General features: G+C 46.4%; 1 protein-coding gene across 5 annotated transcripts in view; it reads left to right on the top strand.

The window, feature by feature from the left end:
* myo6a (myosin VIa) overlaps positions 1-22,430 on the top strand; it is a 150,240-nt gene that overhangs the window by 88,557 nt on the left and 39,253 nt on the right. For all 5 annotated transcript variants that reach the window (XM_030721419.1, XM_030721418.1, XM_030721417.1 and 2 more), the window contains exons 16-23: positions 1,579-1,706; positions 2,356-2,451; positions 2,743-2,913; positions 9,407-9,445; positions 9,626-9,719; positions 16,772-16,902; positions 17,000-17,077; positions 19,449-19,578. In XM_030721419.1, the coding sequence (XP_030577279.1) occupies positions 1,579-1,706; positions 2,356-2,451; positions 2,743-2,913; positions 9,407-9,445; positions 9,626-9,719; positions 16,772-16,902; positions 17,000-17,077; positions 19,449-19,578 (867 nt within the window). The remainder of the gene's footprint in view (positions 1-1,578; positions 1,707-2,355; positions 2,452-2,742; positions 2,914-9,406; positions 9,446-9,625; positions 9,720-16,771; positions 16,903-16,999; positions 17,078-19,448; positions 19,579-22,430) is intronic.

Here is a 22,430-nt window from a genome sequence, read left to right as displayed (position 1 = left end):
AAAAAGAGCTGCATGTGAAGTTGTGATCTTTTTGTTTCCACCAGTTTCCGGGCTCCTTGGTTTGGTATTTATATCTCAGGCCCCTCCCCAGGAGGAGGCGGCCCCGCGATGCTCGATCAGCAGCGTGCTGCTCATCATTGGCCTTAATGCGCTCTGGCTCCTCGCCCACAGCTTTACGAGAGCCGCCTCTCTGCGGTTTGACCTCTGAGCCTCGGCGGCGTCTCTCACGCTGACATTGAAGAGGAAGAACGATGAAGGCCCGGAGCCTCTGAACTCCTGCCCCGAGTGAAAGGTGTCTGAATACTCCATAAACATGGAGGCAGATGGATGCGGGGTGATCTGAGGTGGAGGAGGTTAACGGTGCTTTTTGCTGTGAAATGGCGTCAGTACGAGATGTTTAACTACAGCAGAGCGAGCTGCAGGGAGGCAGGAGTCTGGCTGTGTGCGCCGAGCTGTGCTCACTGGCTTGTAGATTACTGAAATGCGTTTGCTTGTTTGGCTTCCTGTTGCGCGTTATAAAAGGAGAAGCTCCTCTTTATTCAGAGAACATAAAAATCACACTCGATGTAGCAGAAAATTACATCTGCACAAACAGCAGACACGTGACTGCACACAGAATAAAGCAGAGATTAAACAAACCGAGCGAGGGGGAAAAAGTTCTTTAACGTCACAGAAATCTGTGAGGGACGCTTGTTTAAAGCAGCACTCGCGCTTCATTCAGGCTTTTATTAACTCTGCAGGCAGTTTGTTTGTTTGCCGGGTTTATTCCTGAGAGCAGGTGGAGAGGTGAGGGGATGGGGGGGCCCGATGGTGGGGTGCCTCCTGAGGTTTTTTTGCTGCTAGGAGCTGAATCCGTAGCGCTCAGAGCGCCGCTGACCTTCATTTGCTGAGTAGAGCGAGTTTGTGAGTAGGAGTCTCTATCAAAGAGCCTCTACTGTGCAGCATGTCAACTCCTGTCAGGAAACATTACTGAAAGAGGCTCGTAGAGCTCTCGTAGGTAGGTAATCATATCTTCTAAACAATCCCTCACGTCATCCTCTGAATCAGTCAGTCATCCCACGTAAACTTCCTCCGCCGCTCCTCGGTTTTCTGTCAGTTTGGGAGCTTTTTATTTGTTCAGCGCTGACAGCTTTTCCTTCACAGCCGTGCTGTCAGGTCACCGCAGGCTTCACCTTCTTACTGTATTTTTTCCACCATCAGTTTTCATAGAGGTCTTTCAGACACAGGGATGCTCTCTGTGTGAGTAAGCAGTGAGTCGTGGGGTCAGCAGGAGGTTGAAGCTCATTATGTCCCTAAATTTTAAAACGAATAACAGGGTCGAATACGCTCTGATACTAAACTAATACAATAAACCACTTCTGCACCATCGGAGTCAAAGAAGCTGTTCTAATGCAATAATAATTATTATTATAATGATCAGGTGAATTAGGTCCCTGCTCCCCATCGCCTTCCAAGTCAGATCAGGTCAAGGAGAAACTGTTATGATCTCCACGCCTCTTTCCACTCGATTAAACTTTAATCGGGCTGATCCGCAGCAGCTTTTTTTCTCTCTCACGCCTGTCCCGGCTTTTTCCGCAGACCTGGTGGAGGCGAAGGTGGTCGGGATCCTGGACATCCTGGACGAAGAGAACCGTCTACCTCAGCCCAGCGACCAGCACTTTACCGACACCGTTCACAACAAACACAAGGAGCACTTCCGCCTGACTGTGAGTGAAAACGCCAGAAACACAGCTTTCCTTACATTTGACGTCCTCGGGGAATCACATGTTTGACTTACTCAGGAAAATCTCTAAATTGTTCCAGACTCAGTAAAAACCTATGAGATAAGACAGGAAGTGAGTCCTGTTTATATCTCACTTTCACTGCTTTGGCCTCTCAGGATCAGCTGATTCTGAGCCTGAGACGTCAGACTGCTGAAAAAGTGCTTTTTTTCCTTCACACATCAAAGAAGTTCTAGTTTCATTCGATCGATCGCAGCTTTGTAAAAGTATCAGCTGCTAATAAAACACATGAGAAACCAGCAGATGAAAGATTTTGGTGCATCTGCAGGATCTAAGACCCTGTGGAGGTCCATCCGGTCCGTGACGGACTCAGTGGAGATGCAGCTGATTTACTGCTGTGTTATTTATTTGTAGGTTTCAGTAGAGTAACGTCGAGGCTCGCAGTGATTCGCTGTCGCTGACGGTTAAATTACAGACACCGAATCTGAATCTCAGGTCCCAGCACCAAGTGATGGACGGGACCGGGAATTAGTTTTCCTTTGTAAATGGGAAATATTCAGGAACTCTGTGTGTGTGTGTGTTTCCACACGTGTTCACACATGTGATCAGGTGTGTGTGCCTGTGTGTCCTGCAGGTACCCAGGAAGTCTAAGCTGACCATCCACAGGAACGTGAGGGACGATGAAGGATTTATCATCAGACACTTTGCGGGAGCCGTGTGCTACGAGACGGTGCGTTCCCGAACACGCACCGCTGTCCTGCAGCATCCTCCAAACGAACCTCACACTAAATCATTTCTTGTCTTTGATCAGTGGACTGCAGACAGCTCCAGCTTTTAACCTGAAAGCATGTGATCATCAAGATTAGACTCTTAAAAACACACTGAGCGTAGCTGTGGGGAGGTTAAAATCAGGCAGACATTTTTCCCTCGTGCAGCCAGCAGGTGTATCAGAGAAACTGAGCAGCGGATTCAATTTAAGGAGGAAAAATATCCTGAATGTGTTTAAAAATGTCTCCTTCAGACCAAGTTTGTGGAGAAGAACAACGACGCCCTGCACATGTCTCTGGAGTGTCTCGTCAGTGAGTCCAAGGACCGCTTCGTCCGCGAGCTCTTTGAAAACTCCAACAACAGCAAAGACGTGAAGCAGAAGGCCGGAAAGCTCAGCTTCATCAGCGTCGGCAACAAGTTCAAGGTGAGCGGGAAGAGAAGAACTCCGGGTGGGATTCAGGAATCTGTCACAGCTTGAACAAAACACTTTGAGATCGAATGTGATGATCTAAGTGGCATTTCAGACTTTTAAGTAGTTCACGGTGAGATGAATACAGCAGTGAGGCCATCGGCCTCTCCTCTGTCCCTCTGTGTGATCTCTTCGTGGTCCTGATGAGATGTTAGAAACCAGGACTAAACGATGGTGTTACAGATACCTCTGCATCAACGCATAAAGCAATACTGCAGCTTTTCATGAGCAATACTTTATTAAAAATAAACTTTTGAAACCCCTAAAATGATCCGTCCACCATGTGAATATAAATACTTGTGGAGAGATGTGGCTATAAAATGGGCTCAGACTAATTAAAAGTCTTTCTCACCACTCGCTCGTCTGACTCTGATGAAGACGTCCTGTCTGTCAAAAGAAATTAGCTGCTACACCTCATTAAAGGCTTGAATTAAAGATGGGCTGCAGACTTCATCCCCTCAGAGCCCGTCTCATTGTCCAGTCTGTTCAGGCGGTGGTTTGGGCCCCAGGTCGGTTCATCCACACATCCTGCTGCGTGTTTAGTTTAGGATGGTACGAGCAATGTTACAAACTCCTTATTTAACTATCAGAAATACAGTTTTCACAAAACACCCCGAGGCTAAAAGGAGCTCCTAACTGGCCGAGTCGGAAAGCCTCCATCCTGATTAGAAGACTTCTCAGTTTCTGGTGTGAGTGCAGATCACCCTGCGAAGCCTTTAAGGGCTGACAGCAGAGCCTCAGTCTTAACGGTTCCCACCTGTCCATTCATTTTCTGTCGCTTATCTTGGGTTCAGCTGCCTCACCATAACCACCTCCCAGCTGAGAAACATCTCCAGCATCTCCTGAAATGGGCACACGATGGCTTCAGACTTGGAGGTGCTAATTCTCATCCCAGTGTGAGCTGCAGGTAATCGCTCAGTGATGCCAACAGAAGCACATCATCTTATTTGAGGGTTCCCACTCATCCTTCAAAAGTCTGTGAAGTTAATTTGCTGGCAGTGAGCACAGCGCCCACTAGAGGCCCTCAGGCCACCCTCCTGAAGTCTGATTCTGATTGGTTGCTCAGAGACATTCACACCAGTGGCTGCTGGAGGTCATGTTGTAGCTCTGCAGTGCTCATCCTGTTCCTCCTGCACAAAGGAGCAGATCCCGGTCCTCCTGATGGATTAAGGACCTTCTACGGGCCTGTCCATCCCGGGCACACAGCTCTGCCCACATGCAGTTCAAACTGGTACGTGAGAGCCAGCCAATCAGAAGAAAGCTGGCTGAAACAGTTGCTTTAAAGAGGATGAACTGAGGGGCTGCAGCGAGGTCCAGTTTGAGATAAATAAGGATGAGCATAACTGTGAATCATGAGAAGAGCCGGTCCACCTTAACGAGCACCTCATGTTTAGTGTAGTCTGCCTCATTATACACACATCTGCTCTGAATGAAGCTGTCAGCACCCAGGTTCACCTCTGAGGGCTCTTCAGTATATTTTAAGTGCAAAGAGCTATATATAAGAAGTCCTCATCTAAAATATGATTTTTTTGTCTTAAAAAAATCAGATGGCATGTTTGTAAAGTGTGCGTTGGCCTTGTGGGAACACAAAGATGCACAATGTCTCCCTCACGCAGTGCGTTTGTGTTAAACCGTTGCGGTCCAGAGAGCAGCGTCTTTGCTGTCAGCTGCAGTTATAAAGGGAGGATTTTTATTCTCCTCCACTGTGACTCATCCAGCTCAGCCTCTCACCTTCATATGCACTCTAATGTGTCACCTAACCAAAGGCAAGGTGAGCCGAAAACCACAGCGCCCGGCTCCACTCAATCATCTCTCCAAAAAAAAAAGGTATATTTAATGGGGGGGAAAATAATAACCTGAGGTAATGATGCCCAGGTGTGCTAGCAGGGGCAAAGCCAGAGAGTAGTGAGGTGTACGGTACAAACGGGGGGGATTTATGGGAAACACATAAAAGACTGACTCCATTGAAGTGTGCAGTGACTCGATTTCTATCAATAAGTCCTCCAATTAAATGTTCCTAACAGTAACATTATGATAGCAGAGTCAAAACTGCATCAGCGTTTGCTGCACGACTTGAGGCCATTTTAACCCAGTCCTCTATTTTCAGTCAGCTGATTGGACCGCTGACTGATAAGTTTCATTTCCAGGAAGGACCTCTTTTCTTTCCATTTCCTGACAAATGAAGGAAAAAGCTCTGGCGTTGTTCGCGGTGTTCAATTTACATTTGGCAGCTTTTAAAACAACCTGATAATGAATTGAAATTGTCCAGCCCAGAAGTCATAAATGCATGCTCTGCTTTTTCAGCATCAGCTGAATGGGGCCGTCTCAGTTATTTGTTTAATGTGCAAGTTAATGGACATTAAACAAATAACTGAGAAATAACACCCAGTGCTGCTGGAGGCCAGAATGATGCCATCCAGAGTGTTTCTGGGGTTTGTGTGAATTTAGAAGCAGGACATTAGACTTCATCCAAGCCTTTATGTCTTTAAGACATTCCTGCAGTTTAACTAACTGGCTCCACAGATTCATGTAACTGGGTATCATGTGTACCGCGACAAAAGCATTGGGCCTAGTTGAGAACCCTGCGGAACTCCATAACCAACTTCTGTGTGTGAGGAAGACTCCTCATTTACTGGAATCTATCAATTAGACACAGTTCAAGCAGCGTATTCTAGTTTCTGTAGCAGCTAACGAGACAGGAGGTGTGGAGTTGGTCGTGTTGCTGATGCAAGTGAGGGATGATTTCGAGAGGCAGCTGGATTCTCTGAGATCTGAAGATCATACTGTGAGAGTCCATCCACAGAGTGATGAAGTACATGCTTGTAGCTGAACTACAGTCAGAACAGATGCGTCCTGTGAGAAACTCGCAGCACTTTTATTTGCTCATTATATGTTGTTGAAACTTTGAGAGTCGACAGATGATTTTTCCAATCAGCTGCAAGGTATTACCTGAAAGGGACTTCCTGTGAGTGTCTGCAGATTTTCCTAAGGTAGCAGGAATCCCCAAAACTCTGGGTGTTACAGGCAGCAGGTGGTTCCCAGGTATGTTCGTTAAAGCCAGCTGCACAGCTAGCATAGCTCCACAGACTGCTTGTTAGCTTTAAATTACTCATAGTAGTCGAAGTGCGAGAATGTCAGCGTATGTGAGGAAGAGTACTTGGTCCAAAAGCACTTCAGCACACACTCAGACTCTGCATGATTTACATAAAACATTCCTGCATCATTTTGATCAAACTTGTTGGTGCCTCAGTCAGGTGAGGTTAGCAGACCGGCTGAAACGGTCAGATAAAGGTCAGCGTTTCCTCGGGGTTCAGGGTGGCAGATGTTCCTCAGCTGCACTCTTTCTGTGAATATTGTGAATGTCCTGCGTGTAAAATCGCTCCAGAATATTTTATTACACTAATTACATAAAAATGCTAAATACACTAAACTTTCTAAACATTCTGCCGTCATTCGAGAGGTTTTACTCGACTCCATGCAGACTGGATTTAGTTGTGATTACCTGTGTTACCTTCTGTTTTCTCCTCATCCCGGCGCTCCTCCTCCTGATCCCCCTCTCTCTATTTGAGCTGTGATTAAGGTTCAAAAGGTGCAGAGGAGGACCCAAACAGGAAGCGAGCTGTGGGCATGGTGAAAATGAGCGGTGATAAATCTGAGTCAGTGGAGATGATGGAGACGCCGCTTCCTGGCCGCAGCAACGAGGGGAAATTGTGATCCGTGCAGGTTTCCATTATAACCAGACAGCGTAACAAAGGTGTCCTGCTGCAGAGACTCGTCAGCACGTGACTGATAATTCAAGCTGCTTCACCCCAAATCATCTGCATGTTCCTCTGTGATGAATTATAAAGGCATCAGACCTGACTGCAGCGTCCGTGACTGCATTAGTGGCTGTTTGTCAGCTCGCATGAACGAGACTGAAAGATGTAAATAATGTTCCTACAAAACCTGTTTTCATAAACACTTTGCAGACATTTAAACCTCTAAATGGAGCGGAGGCCGGCCGGTCGGCCGTTCTTCTGCTTTTTGTGTTGTGCAGCAGCTTTTCATCAGCAAATGTAGGCTGCTGCAGATAAAAGAGAGTTATGTAAGCCGTAGCACGCTCACATACGTCCTCATAGGAGAAAATGGATGAGGCGAAGGCCAAGTCCATCATTTTATTACAACATCTTCAAGTATATTATTGTGTTAACTCCACGAGCAATTACAGTAAGCAGATGGATGGAAAGGCTTTCAAGCTCCTTTTTTTTTTTTTTTATCCTTTTCAGTGCCGTGGCTTTAAGGAAGACATTGTGAGTTAGTTTTTCCATCGCTTTGGAGCAAAAACCTGCAAAACTGATGATATTCCCACCGGCCTCAAAGGTCATTTGCACAGTTGTGTTATAACCCGGCTCCAAGGAGGCAACAAGCGGTGGAGACGGACCCCAGAGGTTTAAGAAACGTGGGTTTCGTTTTTCTTAATAAGCTCAGATAAAAGAGCTGCAACCCCAAGAGCAGGAAGGCAAGAAGCATTGTCCCTCAATGGCAACCTCAGGCGTGCCTTTAGCCACACCTCAGCAGGTGTGGTCAGTGTGCAGTTAAACCCAGGTGACACCTGAACACTGTTGCAGCGCCTCTGGGAGGAGAGGAGGGGTCGCAGAGGGTTCATGAAAGTTTGTGAAGAAATATTAGTTTTCATACAGTGCATAAAAACTTACGCGAAACCTCATCAGCAGGGTCCCATAAAAAGTTCTAAATGTGAAGTTAACCCAATTAAACATAAGAGAACAGCCACTTCATTAGGTACAGCCCGCTAGTCCCAGGTTGGACCCCCATTTTCTCTTCAGACCTGCTTTAGTCCTTCCTGGCTCAGATTCAACAAGGTGCTGAAAACGTTCCTCAGATTTTGATCCATGCTGACGTCACAGCATCACAGCTGCTGCAGGTTTGGTGGCTGCACAACCATGATGTGGCGCTCCCGTCCCACCACATCCCAAAGGAGCTCTGATGGATGGAGATCTGGTGACTGTGGAGAACATCTGCTGTGAACCACTGTCATGTTCAAGAAGCAGCCTAGGCCTATAGCAGCATAACTAAGGGATGTTTCAGGGTCACCTGATCCAGCCCTAACTATAAGCTTGATCATAAAGGAAAGTTTTAAGCTTAAAATCCCAAGAAGCAGTAAGTAGGAGCCAAAGCACACATCTGAACTCAGGGTCTCTGTGACTGCTCAGAAATGCTGTTGGTTTGGAAGATCCACTCATTCACATCTTCACTGGGAAGTGTGCATCACACAGCCTTACAATGCATCAAGCTGCAACTCAAAAACAACACAGTGATGCTGTGGGATTGAGGGCAGGCTTCCTCGGCTCTGGGTGGGGTCGGACTTACCAGCCTGCACAGCTTCTTCTTCTTCTTCTGTGGTTACGGTGGCGTACACGTTGTTAGCGGTGTGGGAATAAAAATATGTTTTTGAGCCAGCTGTCTGCTCGTATGTGACCAGCCGAGGACGTCGTTGTGAGGTTAGATTGGCTGTTGTGTGTCCGCCAAACACATCAGTGGACAAACAAGGACAGAGTTGTGGCGTTAATTGCCGTTAGCGGCCATCCTTTACAATCTGTCACTGTTTGCTTGGCTTCACTGTGCGCTCATCTGTCTTCCATTATACCCCCTAATCAGGATATATCATTTACATTTACATACATTTACATTCACAGATGCTCCTCGTGTCCGCGCTCACTTCGAGTACACGACGAGAAGCCTGAATAATGCAAACGTTAATGAGAGGAGTTCGAGGATGAGCTTTTGTTGGAATATTCATGAATAAGAAAAATTCATCTCTGTGCTGGTTCGTACTTCTGACCGAGCAGAAAGATCAAACTTTTATGAAACACAAAAACCTGATCAGAAGCTGCACCCAGCAGCTTATAATTAACTGAATAAAAATCTGTTGTTAATGCAGATTTATGAAGGTTTTAGTTGCATGTCAGGAACTCCGTCCTGCTGGTTTGGCAGGGGTGGTCAGAAGTTGGGTGTGTTTGTATGTTTTTAAGATTGCATCGGTTAATGTGCCGTTGCGCTGTGGCTAACAGACCTAGGAACAGACCCATGTTTGCAGCGCAGTTACGCAGATCTGTGCTCATCTCTGTGTGGAGCTCAGAGGAAGGTGCAGCTTCAGGCAGTGCATCCCAGGTAAAGCAGCCAGCTATGGACTGAAGATGTGGCGAAACTGCCATGCAAAAACTGAGAAGCCACCTGTCCCACGTGGTCATGTGACCCCTGAAAGTTGACCTAAAATAACTTGATAAATCCAGGTATGGAGTGAGCCTTACCTAGGTAAGGTCACATGATGGATGTTGGGATTTCTCATCCAGCAGTAAAAGAAATGTGATTCTGTGGCTCTGCCGCTTGAGGTTTACTCAGTTTGTCTAAATAAAAATGACGATGTGTCTTCCTCCTCTGTCTCCTGCAGACCCAGCTGAATATTCTCCTGGACAAGCTCCGCAGCACGGTCAGTCCCGTTACACGCCGATGATTTATGTTACGAGCCCTCCTGTGGAGCGGCTCAATGCATCATGTCCCGAGTCCGAGATGATGAATGTCATGAATTTCTGATGCAGGCTGTGGCTCACGCTGTTGGTGTAATAACCTGTGTGCTCGGGGTTCTTCGCTCCCTCCTTATTTCCTGCAGGGCTCCAGTTTTATCCGCTGCATCAAGCCGAACCTGAAGATGATCAGCCACCAGTTTGAAGGAGCTCAGATCCTGTCCCAGCTGCAGTGCTCCGGTCAGTGCTTCCTGCAGTTTTCACTCATGTGGATGTTTCAGTTCTAGCTGCTGTACCACTAATGTAATCGGTCTGCGTTTGGTGCAGTCTGAACACGTTTGTATGTGTTGTTATCTAAAAACCTCAAATCTTCAACTGGCTTAAAAAAAAGGAGGTCTGTGTTAAATAGTTCAGCTGTGTGATGCAGACGTGACCTGGTGCTTGGTTGAGATTCAGTGGAGTTCGGGCTCTTTAGACACTTGGAGCAGCACGTTGCTAACAGCGGTTTGGTTTTAGGACTGTTTCCGTACTTCAGCAGCAAAACCTCAAAGTAGGGATGCCAGATCAGCTCTTTGTTAGGACACATGAAATGTTTGTGAGCCTGAGGGGCCGTTTGGAGGTCAGGCTTTCTCTCACAGCTGTGGGCTGATGTCCAAAGACAGCTGATTGTTTGTTTCCTTTAAAAAAAGAAATCTGTCCTTATTTTCTGTCCACGGCTGTTGATAAGAAATTTCTGTGCGACTCTTTTATAATCTCTCCTCCGCTGCGTTTGCTGTTATCAGTACATCCTGTTTGTCCTATTTAAATGACGACAAACAGAGCGAGAGTTCCTCCGTGCAGCACCTTTATAGGCTGCAAAAAAGAACAAAATGTCAAGAAATCTGTAAAACGCAGAGACGTGCAGCCAAGGGGAGAAAAGAGGAGGCTGTGACTCATCGTTGTTTCCAACAAATGTTTTAAAAACAGGAGAGAAAAAGAATTATTACAAACCAGGTTTGGACAGGAAGAAAACACAGTGGGTTTAAAACGACTGAAGGTGAGCTGAAGGTCTGCTGGATTTCTCCCTTTAGCAATCATTTTTGTCACAAAGGGCTCAGTTTGTGTTATAAATCAAACGCACCTGCTTCATTCACGGTGGTGTGTTTTCGCCCGGCCTAAAGCCTCAAATCGCTCGCTGTGTAGTTCAGCTTGAGTGAAGTGAGGGGGAACCTTTGGTTAAAGACAGGAGCGCCAAAAGGTTTTGGTCAGGAGGCCCTGTGGAAGGATCGTTAACAGCTGCTCGTGTCTCCGGATCACTGAGAGCCGCAGTGGCTCGTTTTGTCCTTCTGGGCTTTCAGAACAGGATCATGTGTATTTGCTCCCTCTGTGCAGGGAAATTTAACACACGCACGACCTGAACCGGCCTCAGACTGGACGTGCGGTGGAAAAGCTGCAGCTGTCACTTCAGTGTTTACTGCATGTTTGTTTCCTGACTTCATGGTCTGAGGCCGAACCTCCTCCCAGGCACAATAAACAGCCTGTAAAGCTGCAGGGAGAGCTGCTGCCTTAAGAGCAACGAATGGCTCTCTCCTCGGCATCCCAAAATGTTCACAGCTCACAGAAACACGACGACAGCAGCGCGTCGGTGCACAAACTGTCAGCAAACAGTGCTCATGTTTGCTCAGCTTGATAGGAAGAGATGGCTCTCACTGTCTGTCCTGCAGAGTGTCATTTTACTTTAATTAGACTAATATTAACTGCGTTTCATTTTAGGAAACACCTCCATGACATTAATAACTAATAACAGCTTTTTGTGCCCGATTTAATTTTACTCTCTCACACTGTAGATTAAACTCACCATCAACATTTTAATTTTCCTGAAGTGGGACTTTTGATCATTACTGAGAGGAAGTCCTCCGGTGTGAGGGGCGGGGCCTTTTCTGGAGCAGGAAGCAGGTCTAATGCTAACAAATCGCTGAACGCTGCGAGCACTTAGCGATAGACTGTATTTAAACAATGGACGTAGTCTGTGGAGCCTCGAGCTGGAAAAATCAGCAAAAATCGAAACTGCAGTTTGTGTGTCGACACATCAGGTTCAAAATGTCGTTCTTTAGCCCCTCTGACAGCGATAATCATGCAATATTTCATTCACAGTGAAACGCAGAAAACACATCAAATATCTGAACTGAGACTTTTCATTTCATGACAAACATGAGCTCATTTTGAATTTGACACGTCTCCAAAAAGCTGGGTCGGGGAAAAAAGGCTGTAAAATGGAACAAAGGAACAGCTGGAGGAACAACTGCAGAAAATCAGGTTGTTTAGCAGCAGGTCAGTGACACGATCGGGTGTAAAAAGAGCATCTTAGAGAGGCAGAGGTTCACCAGTCTACAAACTGCGAAACAATTTCAGGATAATGTTCCTCAATGTAAAATTGTGAAGACCGAACCTCTCATCATCTACAGTAACAATGTCATCATAGGTCAAAGGTTAAAGCTCCATCATGCAGAGAAGAAGCCGTCTGTGACCACGATCCAGAAACAGCTCCGTCCTCTGAGCCAGAGCTCGTTTAAAACGGACTGAAGCAAAGTGGAAACTGTTCTGAGGTCAGATCCAAATATGGACGCCGCGTCCTCCAGACTAAAGAGCAGAGGGAGCATCCAACTGTTCTCAGTGCAGTTCCAGGCCTGCATCTCTGATGGCATCAGAGGAACCTGCAGCTGACACATCTGGAAAGGCTCCATCAGAGCTGAAAGGTGCATCCAGGTTTCAGAGCAGCTCCCATCCACAGACGTCTCCTTCAGACTTCAGCAGGACGATGCTGAACTGCATCCTGCAGCTGTTCCAGCAGCATGAGAGTCCGGGTGCTGACCCGGCCTGCAGTCCAGACCTCTGAGCAGCTGAGAACATCTGGAGCATCAGGACTGCTGAGCAGCTGGAATCCTCCATCAGACAGGAAGTTATGGAGTGATGTTAAAGCGGGGGGGTGCACAGGGGGAAACACAGACCTGTACCAGCTTAGAGACGTGATGCTGCAGTCAAAGTCAGAAAGACTAATTGTTGGAAGCCAAACTCATAGTTCAGATTAAACTCTGATGGCCCAGCTGCCCATTTGAAATCACACAGTTTGTCAGACTGCAGTGAGTCCACAACAGCACAAAGATGTGACAAATTCAAACTTTGCTCCTTGATTTGAGGCAGATTTCTTTGATGTTTTTAAAAAGGTGCTAAAAAAGGACCTTAGATTTAAAATGTGTTAATTAGGCTGCAGCTGAAATATCAGGTGTTACTGTAACATTAATAAGAGGTGGATTTTATATTTGATTAGATGGATTATTGAGATTTACTGATAACTTCTGTGTTTTTTTAAATGAAGTATGCACATTTAAAATGAATCCGTCACCACTTTACCTGTAACCTGTGTGTTCAGGTGTAATCAGGAGCGCTTATTTCTCGTGCTCCTGCCTGTGATTGGGACCATTTTCCTTTCCCCTGAAGCCAAGCGCTCCCTCCTCTTCCTCGGGTTTGGAGGTAAAGTAATGAGCTCCAGTTTAATATCCTCGGAGATTCGGTTTATGCTTCCGTCCACACAGACCCGGTGCTCGCATCCCGCGCCCTGCAGAGCTCTTTATCAGTTTTATTGGGCTGGGAATCGGAGCGTCGAAGGTTCGGAGTAGACGCGAGAGAGCTCCGTGTACCGGAGTGACACGGTCAGGCCCTGAAATGGGAAGTTCAGGTTTGAACCGCCGAAAACAAGATGTAGATTTAATCTGAGACGGGGCAGGATCATGTGATCTGAGCTGCCTCAGCAGAGAGTGCAGGTAGGCTCAGGGGGCTTAAGTAAATCAGTGACATGTTGAAGCTGAGTAACAGGATTAATAAGCATGTGTGGAGGCGCACTGCGGGATAAAATTCAGGCTTTTTCTTTTCTTTTTCAAACAAAAGCACGGATCTGTTTTTTTAATACCTTCACGCCCCCCTAAAGAGCTCCAAGGTGAAAACCCGCACTTTTGGAAATGGCCTCCGTGTAGCTGTGAAGGGTGATGTTTCAATTAAAGATGATATCACGTCCCCTAACAGGAAGCGGTGCAGCAATTACAGCTGAAAGCCTGATATGAGTGGTGTTCAGCCCGGGGCCAGCACTCTACAACCTTCAGCTTTATCTGAATACACGAGAGGGAGCCTCTGTTATCGCGGGGCGCCGGGCACGGGTAGTTATTCGGTGGAAGAAAGTGCTTCACACTTGATGGCGTGAAGGTAATGATGGGGAAGATTTGAATGTGATCCTCGGGCTCAGGAAGGATCGTCACTCATCACCGGAGCTTTATTAATCACCGAGCGCTCGTGGACGTTTCCTGAAGTGCAGAAACTCGGGGACCGTCTTTGTCGCTCTCGGTTAATAATAACCCGCAGGAACCCTGGAGGTGTGAAATCGAGGGAAATCAAATCATCATTAAAGCTGGAGATGGCGAGTTTAACACGGGTCACAGTATTTTTGTAAATCTGGGTTTAAAGATGCCGCGGTGGTCCTTCTGTCGTCACGCACATTTTCTTTGTTTTAGGATGAAGACTGTAAATAAAAGATGGACATATCCGCTGCCGCAGCACTGAAGCCTTGATATCAGCATTTTGGCTGACTGCAGTGCAAAGAAACACACATCTGCTGTCTAATAAATGCTAATAAAAGACTAACATTACACTCACCAACACTGAAGTGCAGACTTCTTGGACTGGCCTTTGCTGCCCCCCCCCCCCCCCCCCCTTTTTTTTTTTTTTACTGCTCTCTAAAAAAGGCAAAAATCAGTTTCAAAAATGCACCACCAGCTCTTCATTTTAAGCCTTAATAAGATCCAACTGGAAGAGTTATTCAGTAAAAATTCACCTCCCCTGTCCAGCGATTGTGGTGGCTGTAGCTCAGGAGGTAGACGACCCTCGGCTGCTCTGCTCTACATATCAAACTGCCTCGATGCCTGACTGTTAGAAGAACCACTTGGAGCTGAGTGAGTGGCTGATTGTAGCTCGTACTGTTGTAAAAACATGCTCCAAATGCTCAGTTAGAGCAGAAAGTCCAGACTGTTGGGAGTCTGCACAGAGACCATTCAGAAGAGCCTTAAACCTCCTTTGTTTGTCTAATGGTCAGCAGGGGGCGACTCACTTTATTAATCCCGAGGGGAGTTCCTGTGACTTTTACATGCTCAGTGCAATAAGTATGGATGCTTGTTTCCTGAAGAAAATGTTTTTGCCATCCATAACTCAGAAAAGCTGAGAGTAAAAACATCAAAAATACATTTGAACAACAAAATAAAGCTACAAGATACAGATAAGAGCAACAGTATGTCAGTGTGTACAGTGTTAAATGTAATATTAATGCTACTGGCAAATGTAAGTGATAACAGAATAAATTAGAAGGGATCCTGTAGTAATAATCACCCATCTGCTGAAGAACAGACGGACGCTGTGGGAGGATGGTTATAATTTTAAATGCTTTTAATGTTGTCGGGATGGAGAGCAGTTTTTCTATAGTTCGTCTAAGAGCCACAGGTGGAAAGGAGCGCTCGGTCCTGCTGCGGTGACCAGTCCCAGCGGCGTGGACCGTCCACGATGCTGAGAAACCACACCTGAAAAAACACGGTGCCGCGGTGGGCCCTCTGGTGCATGCTGAGTCTTGTGTGGTGCGTTTGCATTTGTTACTCTGCAGTTCGAATTTGTGGCGTACGTCCTGCGACTCAGACGGTTAACTCATTTTGTGCGGCCGAGAGTGCTTCACGCCGTGGAGGAGGGGATCGACAGAATCACTGAAAAACACTCGATGGAGGTCATGAGCTCCAAAGCAACTCGAGGACACTAACAAACACTGCCGCGAGCATGAATGAATGCCAATTAGCAGCATCTGTTTGCCATGAAAGATGTCTGGAAATGAGCCCTTTGATAGAAGCTTCCAGAGCAAAATGAGATCACTAACAATGCTTCAAAGATGGCAAATGATCTGCGTTTACAGGGGGTCTAAATAAACAGATTAATGTAATGAGTCAGACGGAGTCATGGCAGCACAGGCAGCAGACACAGAGGGTCACGGAGCCGAGCATGCAGAGGCTGACAAATGATGCTAATTGGCCCGCACAGACTGATGGGACCGAGCTGTTTAAGGGTCAGGCTCTGATTTCTTTCTTTTTAGGGAACAGGGGAAGCTCGCCTCAGCTTCCTGTGCCAGCCTTAGCGTAGTTTTACCCATATTTCTAACAACCGACTGTACAAGGTAGTGTCTACCCCCCCCCCCCAAAAAAAAACAACAACAACAACGATACCATCTGTCGCCTGTGAGTTTTGTTTTTCTGGGAAATGATATTGTTTTTGTTTTTCCTGACAGCTGTGAGTGTTTGTGCAGTGACGCATTTGTTAGTTTTGCATCTGTACGCCACCACAATCAATCAAGCTGTGACTGGACTGCAGACTTTCAGCTTTGATTCAGGCGTTTAACAGAAGTCGCATCAACTGTTTATGAACTACAGGTGTTTGTTTCCTCAGAGGTGATGGGCCACACTAACATGATGGATGAAGTAGTTGAACCATCAGCATCCTGATGCTGGCAGGCCTTCACTGCAGCATCTTCTTGTTTGCGGGTCTCTCCCCTCAGTTTTGTCTTCAGTTCCTGAAAAGCTGCTCTGGGCTGAGACTCGGTCCCTGGAGAACATCCTGTTTGTTCTCTCTGAGAAATGTGTAAAGATGGGTAAGACCGTGCAAATGTAACATCAGCTCTAAGTGGACGTGGGTGAAATCCAGGCTTTATTAAGCCTGGATGCGATGGCGGGATTTCTGCCAGCCGTCCACCACACAGCAAAGAAATGTAGAGAGAAAGTGAAGAGGCTGAGATGGTATTACAAATACTGGCTCTTCATCTCTGCAGAGCTGCTGTTAGAGGTTCTGAAGGAAACAGGAAGTTCTCTGATGGGTTCCTGCAGACAGGTCGTCCTTAGAGCTGTTTGATGTGAAAGCAGCTCTAAGGAGGCGTAAAATCTGCAAACTTACATTACGTGCTCATCCCTTTTCTTCTTGATATCACATATTTCTATAAATAATCATATTCGTGCACACCTGAAAACATCGGTGACTCCGGTTCTTCGAGCGGCAGATTCGAGTTTTCAGTCCTTCGCTGAAATATGTGGTTTATATCAGATTTGATGTTCTGACTTCTTCTGGTTCAGAGTGAGATGCTCTGACCTTTGCTGCTTGGCTGGCTGTGTGGGAACTAAAGCAGGCTCAGCAGTAGATCTCTAACGTTTTGTCTCCGCCTCTGTTCTTTCCTGTTTTCGTAGGTATGGTCTCGGTGCTGGACCTGATGCAGGGCGGCTTCCCCTCCAGAGCTCCCTTCCACGAACTCTACAACATGTACCAGAAGTACATGCCTCCCAAGCTCACCCGCCTCGACCCGCGGCTCTTCTGCAAAGTCAGTCCTCCTCGCCTCGACCTCGAGCTCTTATGATTACCATCTGAATGAAGCTGTATTTGCATGTTTATCCGCGTCCTGCTTGTTTGTGTTGCAGGCTTTGTTCAAAGCTCTGGGGCTGAATGAGAACGACTACAAGTTTGGCCTGACCAGAGTGTTTTTCCGGCCCGGGAAGGTGAGAAAAACTGCTGTATTCCCTCCTCGCTCTGGCCAATATAGGTTTTGTTCCCCTAAAGAAAGACAATAGATTCAAAGGGAAAGCACATTAGTCATTTTGGCTGTTGACGTGAGATGAGATGAGGTTTTCTAAAGAAGTGGAGCCAACAGATGGGCTTTTTTATTTCTCACCAAATGAATAATTCATCACATTTGGGCTCGACGCGTGGCTTCCAAGAGGGACTTTATGAAAGTGTGCACATTTGCTGCAGAGGGTCTCAATACGCTGTGTGCTGGACAAACTATAAGCCTGCTGCTATAGATGCAGCACAGGGGAATACACAAATACTTGAGTCCTCTGCTGGCTGCTTTCTGAAGACAACAACACCCTCCAGTGCAGACACAACATCACATGGTCCCTGTGAATAACAGTTTGCCCCTGCAAGCAGCCACAGACAGTTGTGGCTTCCAGTTTTAGCAAATGTTAGGTGGCAGAAAAGTAAGTTTTATGTGTCGAAGCTTGAAGCGCAGCCCCGGTAATCTTTGCACATCTCAGGCAGTGCAGCTCCTAATGTGATGGTGTGAAGCTTCAGATGCCTGAAACCCCCCGGGTGGGGGGGTGGGGGGGGGTGGGGGGGGGGGGGGGGGCTGAGGCAGGCGGGCTCTCGGGGAGTCAGGGGTATTTTGGAGGACACGATCACAACAAATGTCGGCCGCACAATCATGAAGAAGCTCAGAAGACTCATAAATACAGAGCAGTTAAAGTCAGAAAGCATTAAACAGTGTGGGCGATAGCCTCGACTTATAAAACATTCATGAATGGAGAAAACTCGAGCTGGAATAAACGCACACCTCCGGTCTGCCGGCTGTGCTTTAGTGACATATGAAGACTTTAGGGAGAGTAAACCTGCGGTTATGATTGAGAAACTCCCAGGATCTGACGCTGTGATGGTGTGCACCGTACAGACCTGTTACACCGAGCTGCCGTGCAGGTCTGTGTGTCCTCTGTGTCCCACTGTCTTTTTAATCTGTGTTTTCTTCCACTTAAGTTAAAGAATACAGTGGGGGAAATGAGTATCTGACCCCCTGTTGAATTATTTATAATTTTAGATAAATTATCACCAAAACAATCGAGAAAAATCTGCAACAGGTACAAATTCATGTGCTTTTTACTGGGAAGGAAGTGTTTGCTCCACTACTGACCAGCAAGAAGTCCGCCTGTCTCCACCGCCGCTTCCTGCAGCTCTTCTAGGAGGACACTGAGGTTTTTCCAAGCCAGTGTGTCCTGAGTCGGCCCCGGGGCCTCCTCCCAGCATTCACAGGTCATTGCATCACTTACTGGCACCTCAGCTGTCTGTCAAAGAGCTGTTTAAGGTCGTCAGGGATGAGATCGCTGACCTTCACGAGGCTGGAATGGGCTACAAGAACATCAGCAGGCAGCTTGGTGAGGAAGCGGCAGCTGTCGCTCCACACGATCTCCTCTCAGTATGGAGGACACTGAGGGATGACTACACTGGAGGAGCTTGTTAAAGAAAACCATGATGCTGCTATTGTTTATCTTTATCAGTCCCCCTCCTCAAGAAGTCCCATTTTCAGATCTGTCTGAAGGTTGAAGCTGAAGGACTCTGCTGAGGCTGTTTAGCTCAAACCAAAGTGGAGATGTTTGGCATCAGTCCACCTGCTGCATCTGGAGGAAGAAGACTGACCGTGACCCCACAGCACCACGCTAACCATCACACATGGCAGTGGAAATGTTGTGGTGGGGGGGTTCTGGGGAACAGATGGAAAACTGTTGGACAGGAACCTCCTTCACTGAGTCTGGATAAAGGAATGACCCGGAGCACATGACCACCACAGAGAAGAAGCACATTAAGGTCACGGAGCAGTTTAGCCAACTGACCTCAACCAAAGAAGAGAAAACTGAAGCTTTGTGTGTCCATCCAACAAGCTAGAAACCATCAGGTTTGGAGCAAAGGGTCCACAGCAGAGCCAGTGTTGCTGTTATAATGATGAACGCACACAGCAAAGCTTCACGACAGCTTCTGCTGCTCTCTGCAGCACTCGCACCAACTCGTTACTGTAGTCAGTCAGCTGATCGTAGGTTGAGTGCAGAGAAAAATCTTGTTACGCCTTATTGTGGGGCAGAAACACCAGAAAAGCCAGATTTAACTTTCTGCTGTGTGACCAGGTTATAGTTGTGTCCCCCTCTCATTCAGACAGACTTTATCCTGCTAGCCAGAACGTGTGTTAGCAGAACGTTCCTGAACAGCAACAAATAGATGAGTTTTTTTGGGACTGTTTTCAGCAGAGGATGAATCCCAGTATTTGGTAAAGTGTATCAGGGTAAACATACAAAAATGACTGATCACGTGTTTCTCGGTTGTGTCCAGTTTGCAGAGTTTGACCAGATCATGAAGTCGGACCCGGAGCACCTGGCAGAGCTGGTGAAGAAGGTCAACAAGTGGCTCATCCACAGCCGCTGGAAGAAGGTCCAGTGGTGCGGTCTGTCTGTCATCAAATGTACGCAGCGCCGGCTCTCCTCAGACATGACATGTAGCTTCAGGGAGACTCAGTATATCAGCGTTTGTGCAGCCATAAAACATTTTTACATCTGAAATGTTAGAAAAAGCATCCTAATAATAATAACTGACTTTATATTGTCTCAGTTATAAACTGGGTCGTGCCACTCTCACAGAATCTTACAGGTACCTGCTGACAGTCATTTTTTATCAGGTGATTTTTTCCTATCATAGACTCTCCCAGCTGTTCCCGTACTCACAGCGGGGAGCTGTGCATGTTTGATTTGGCGGGATCAAACCAGGGAGCTTTCACATGTTAGGCAGATGCGTAAACCACTACACCACAGAGCCACTTAAGTTTCTAATTATATATATTAATGTTAAATGTCACGTGTGACCACCGACCACGTGATGTTAACTCACCCATCATACCTGTGCCAATCATGGTGTCCGTGTAGGACCAAGTGAGTAAGACCCCAGGAGCGGTCGGCAGCCACCGGGAACTGCAGACATTCCACCTTCAAAATAAAAGCAACGCGTTTCAAAAGGCACAACTTCTTATGAGGAAGGCGAACCTTCTCCATTTCTGCTTTGTGCCGTACTTTTTCAAGTTTTACTAAAGTGCTGATGGCTCACCGTAATAGCCGAGGCCCTCGTGGGCGGAGCGGGAAAAACAAACCGCCGGCCGCCTGTAATAACGTGGGGCGGAGCTCCTGGAGGAGGGGGCCGGTGAGTTTATCACTGGGTGTCAGTCACTGCCGCTGCTATCATAACACTCCTCTGCCTCCATTTATCCCACTCTTCTTTTTCGGCTTCGGTTCATCCCCTCTTTCCTTCTCGTTGTCTCTGCCTCGCGCTCCGAGTCTGAGACTGAGAACGAGCTTTATTTGCAGAAATTACCAGAGCGCATCATCCTGTCCCGTTAAACAGAAATCCAGGCTGCTTGAGGAGGTTTCAGCAGTAACAGTTAGACAATACTTTGATTCTGCAGCAGCGCTCGGTGTCCTCTGCTCTCCTAAATGCAAAGTCATTAATTCATCATCCTGTTATTGACAGTGTAGAAGTTACATATTCGGAGGTCATAACAAGATGAAATGAATTTGGCAGCGAGCAGAGATGTTATCGATCTCTGTCTCTATTTATCTTTCACACTTCATCTCCCCAGGCCTCCCTCTTACTTTCTCCTCTCTCTCTTTAATTTTCTCACTTCAATTCAATTCAAACTTGCTTCATTGGGAGGACAGAGAAAGGCGCCGGTGCTGTCACAGAGATGGAGAGGGCTGGAACTGAATCACAAATGGTGCTCGGGAAAGAAATCATGAATTTCTGTAAACAGAACAGGAGGTAAACTGTATCAGAGAGCAGGTGCCACAAATGAAATCACTCTAGAAGAGCGTTTTTTATCAGGACAGAAGTCTGCAAACTTATTTACTCCTGAACTATGAGACAAACAAACGGTGCCTCCTGACTTTGACCAGGCCGACGCCCTGCTTACTCTACAGACTGTATATAAAAGATGGACTCAGCTTCTGGATCTGAAGCTGATCCACAAATGCACATAGGAAAATCTACCTCAGCTCTCCTGATCTGTGGATATTTAGTTTCAAGTCTTTCTGAATAAAACGTGACATTTTATGGTTCCCACGTGCAGTGAAATAGGTCCTGAAGCTGGGTGTGTTTTAGGAAAGTTTTACCTTTGGTTGCTAAGTTGCTGCTGGATGTGTGTGCGACATCCTGTCTGGTTCCATAACTCTAATATGGTGATGGCAAAAGTGCCCAGTTCAAAGCTTTTCAGTGAAACTTTGCCACATCAACCATCGTCTAGTAAAGGCCGCAAAGGCCATCTTCTTTATACAGTCTGACTGTAAGCCTGATTCAGACATGTTGCCAAAGTTGGGCAAAAAGTCACATTCTAATATTGATTCAGAAGAACCCATGCAGTACTGCTGGTGGACAGTACTGCGTTAACCTGCCACCAAACTTAAATTGCATTCTTACCAGAGGTGGCAAAAGTATTAACATTCTGTACTTAAGTAGAAGTACAAGTACTTGTGTTAAAAAATACTTTGGCAAAAGTCGAAGTACTGGTTCAACTTCTCTACTTAAGTAAAAGTAAAAAAGTACAGGCTCTGAAATGTACTCAAAGTAAGAAAGTAAAAGTTGCTCTTTGGAGGACGTTTCTACCTGCTATTTTTGTGTAAAGCTAACTGAACCTTATTATATATTATTGTAATAATATAAAATAATACATGAGAACACAAACGTTATTCCAATCCTCCATAGTAGAGGGTGACTGTGTCTCCACCTAAACACCAACATGAGGATACTCAGGGGTTACAGTGGGATTCAGAAGGTAGAGGAACCCTAAGATCAGCTGTAGTGGCTCTGCATGGGGAGAAGAATCACAGCTTTCTATTGTGAGCTCCAGTAAATGTGTGCAGGCTGTGATCAGCTGACCTGCTGCTGCTGCTCTGAGGTTTACTGCTCTGTGTGGATGAAGTGAACTCACAAAGATGTAACCCAGTATTTCACAGCTCTCTGAGCTGATCTCCATCCCCTACACTGACAGCATACAGGCTGTAGAAATGTTGGATTCAGTGAATGAATCTCAGCATCAGCAGCTTTGATTCAGACACTTCTCTGCTGCACTGATGTAACCTGTAACTCTGACCATGAACACAGAGCTTTACTGTAAATACAGTACAACAAGATAACCTGTTTATTACGTACTAAACTGCAGTATTTTCATACAATCTTTGAATAACACAAAGTCAGCATACTTCAGTTTATTTTCCAGTCCTTACCTTTAATTCTAACCTCTCTTCTTCCTCTCCTGTCCTCTTTCTCCATCTC

Source organism: Archocentrus centrarchus, chromosome 24 (assembly GCF_007364275.1).
Source record: "Archocentrus centrarchus isolate MPI-CPG fArcCen1 chromosome 24, fArcCen1, whole genome shotgun sequence".
Lineage (NCBI taxonomy): Eukaryota > Metazoa > Chordata > Actinopteri > Cichliformes > Cichlidae > Archocentrus > Archocentrus centrarchus.
This window is presented reverse-complemented; position numbering and strand designations above follow the sequence as displayed.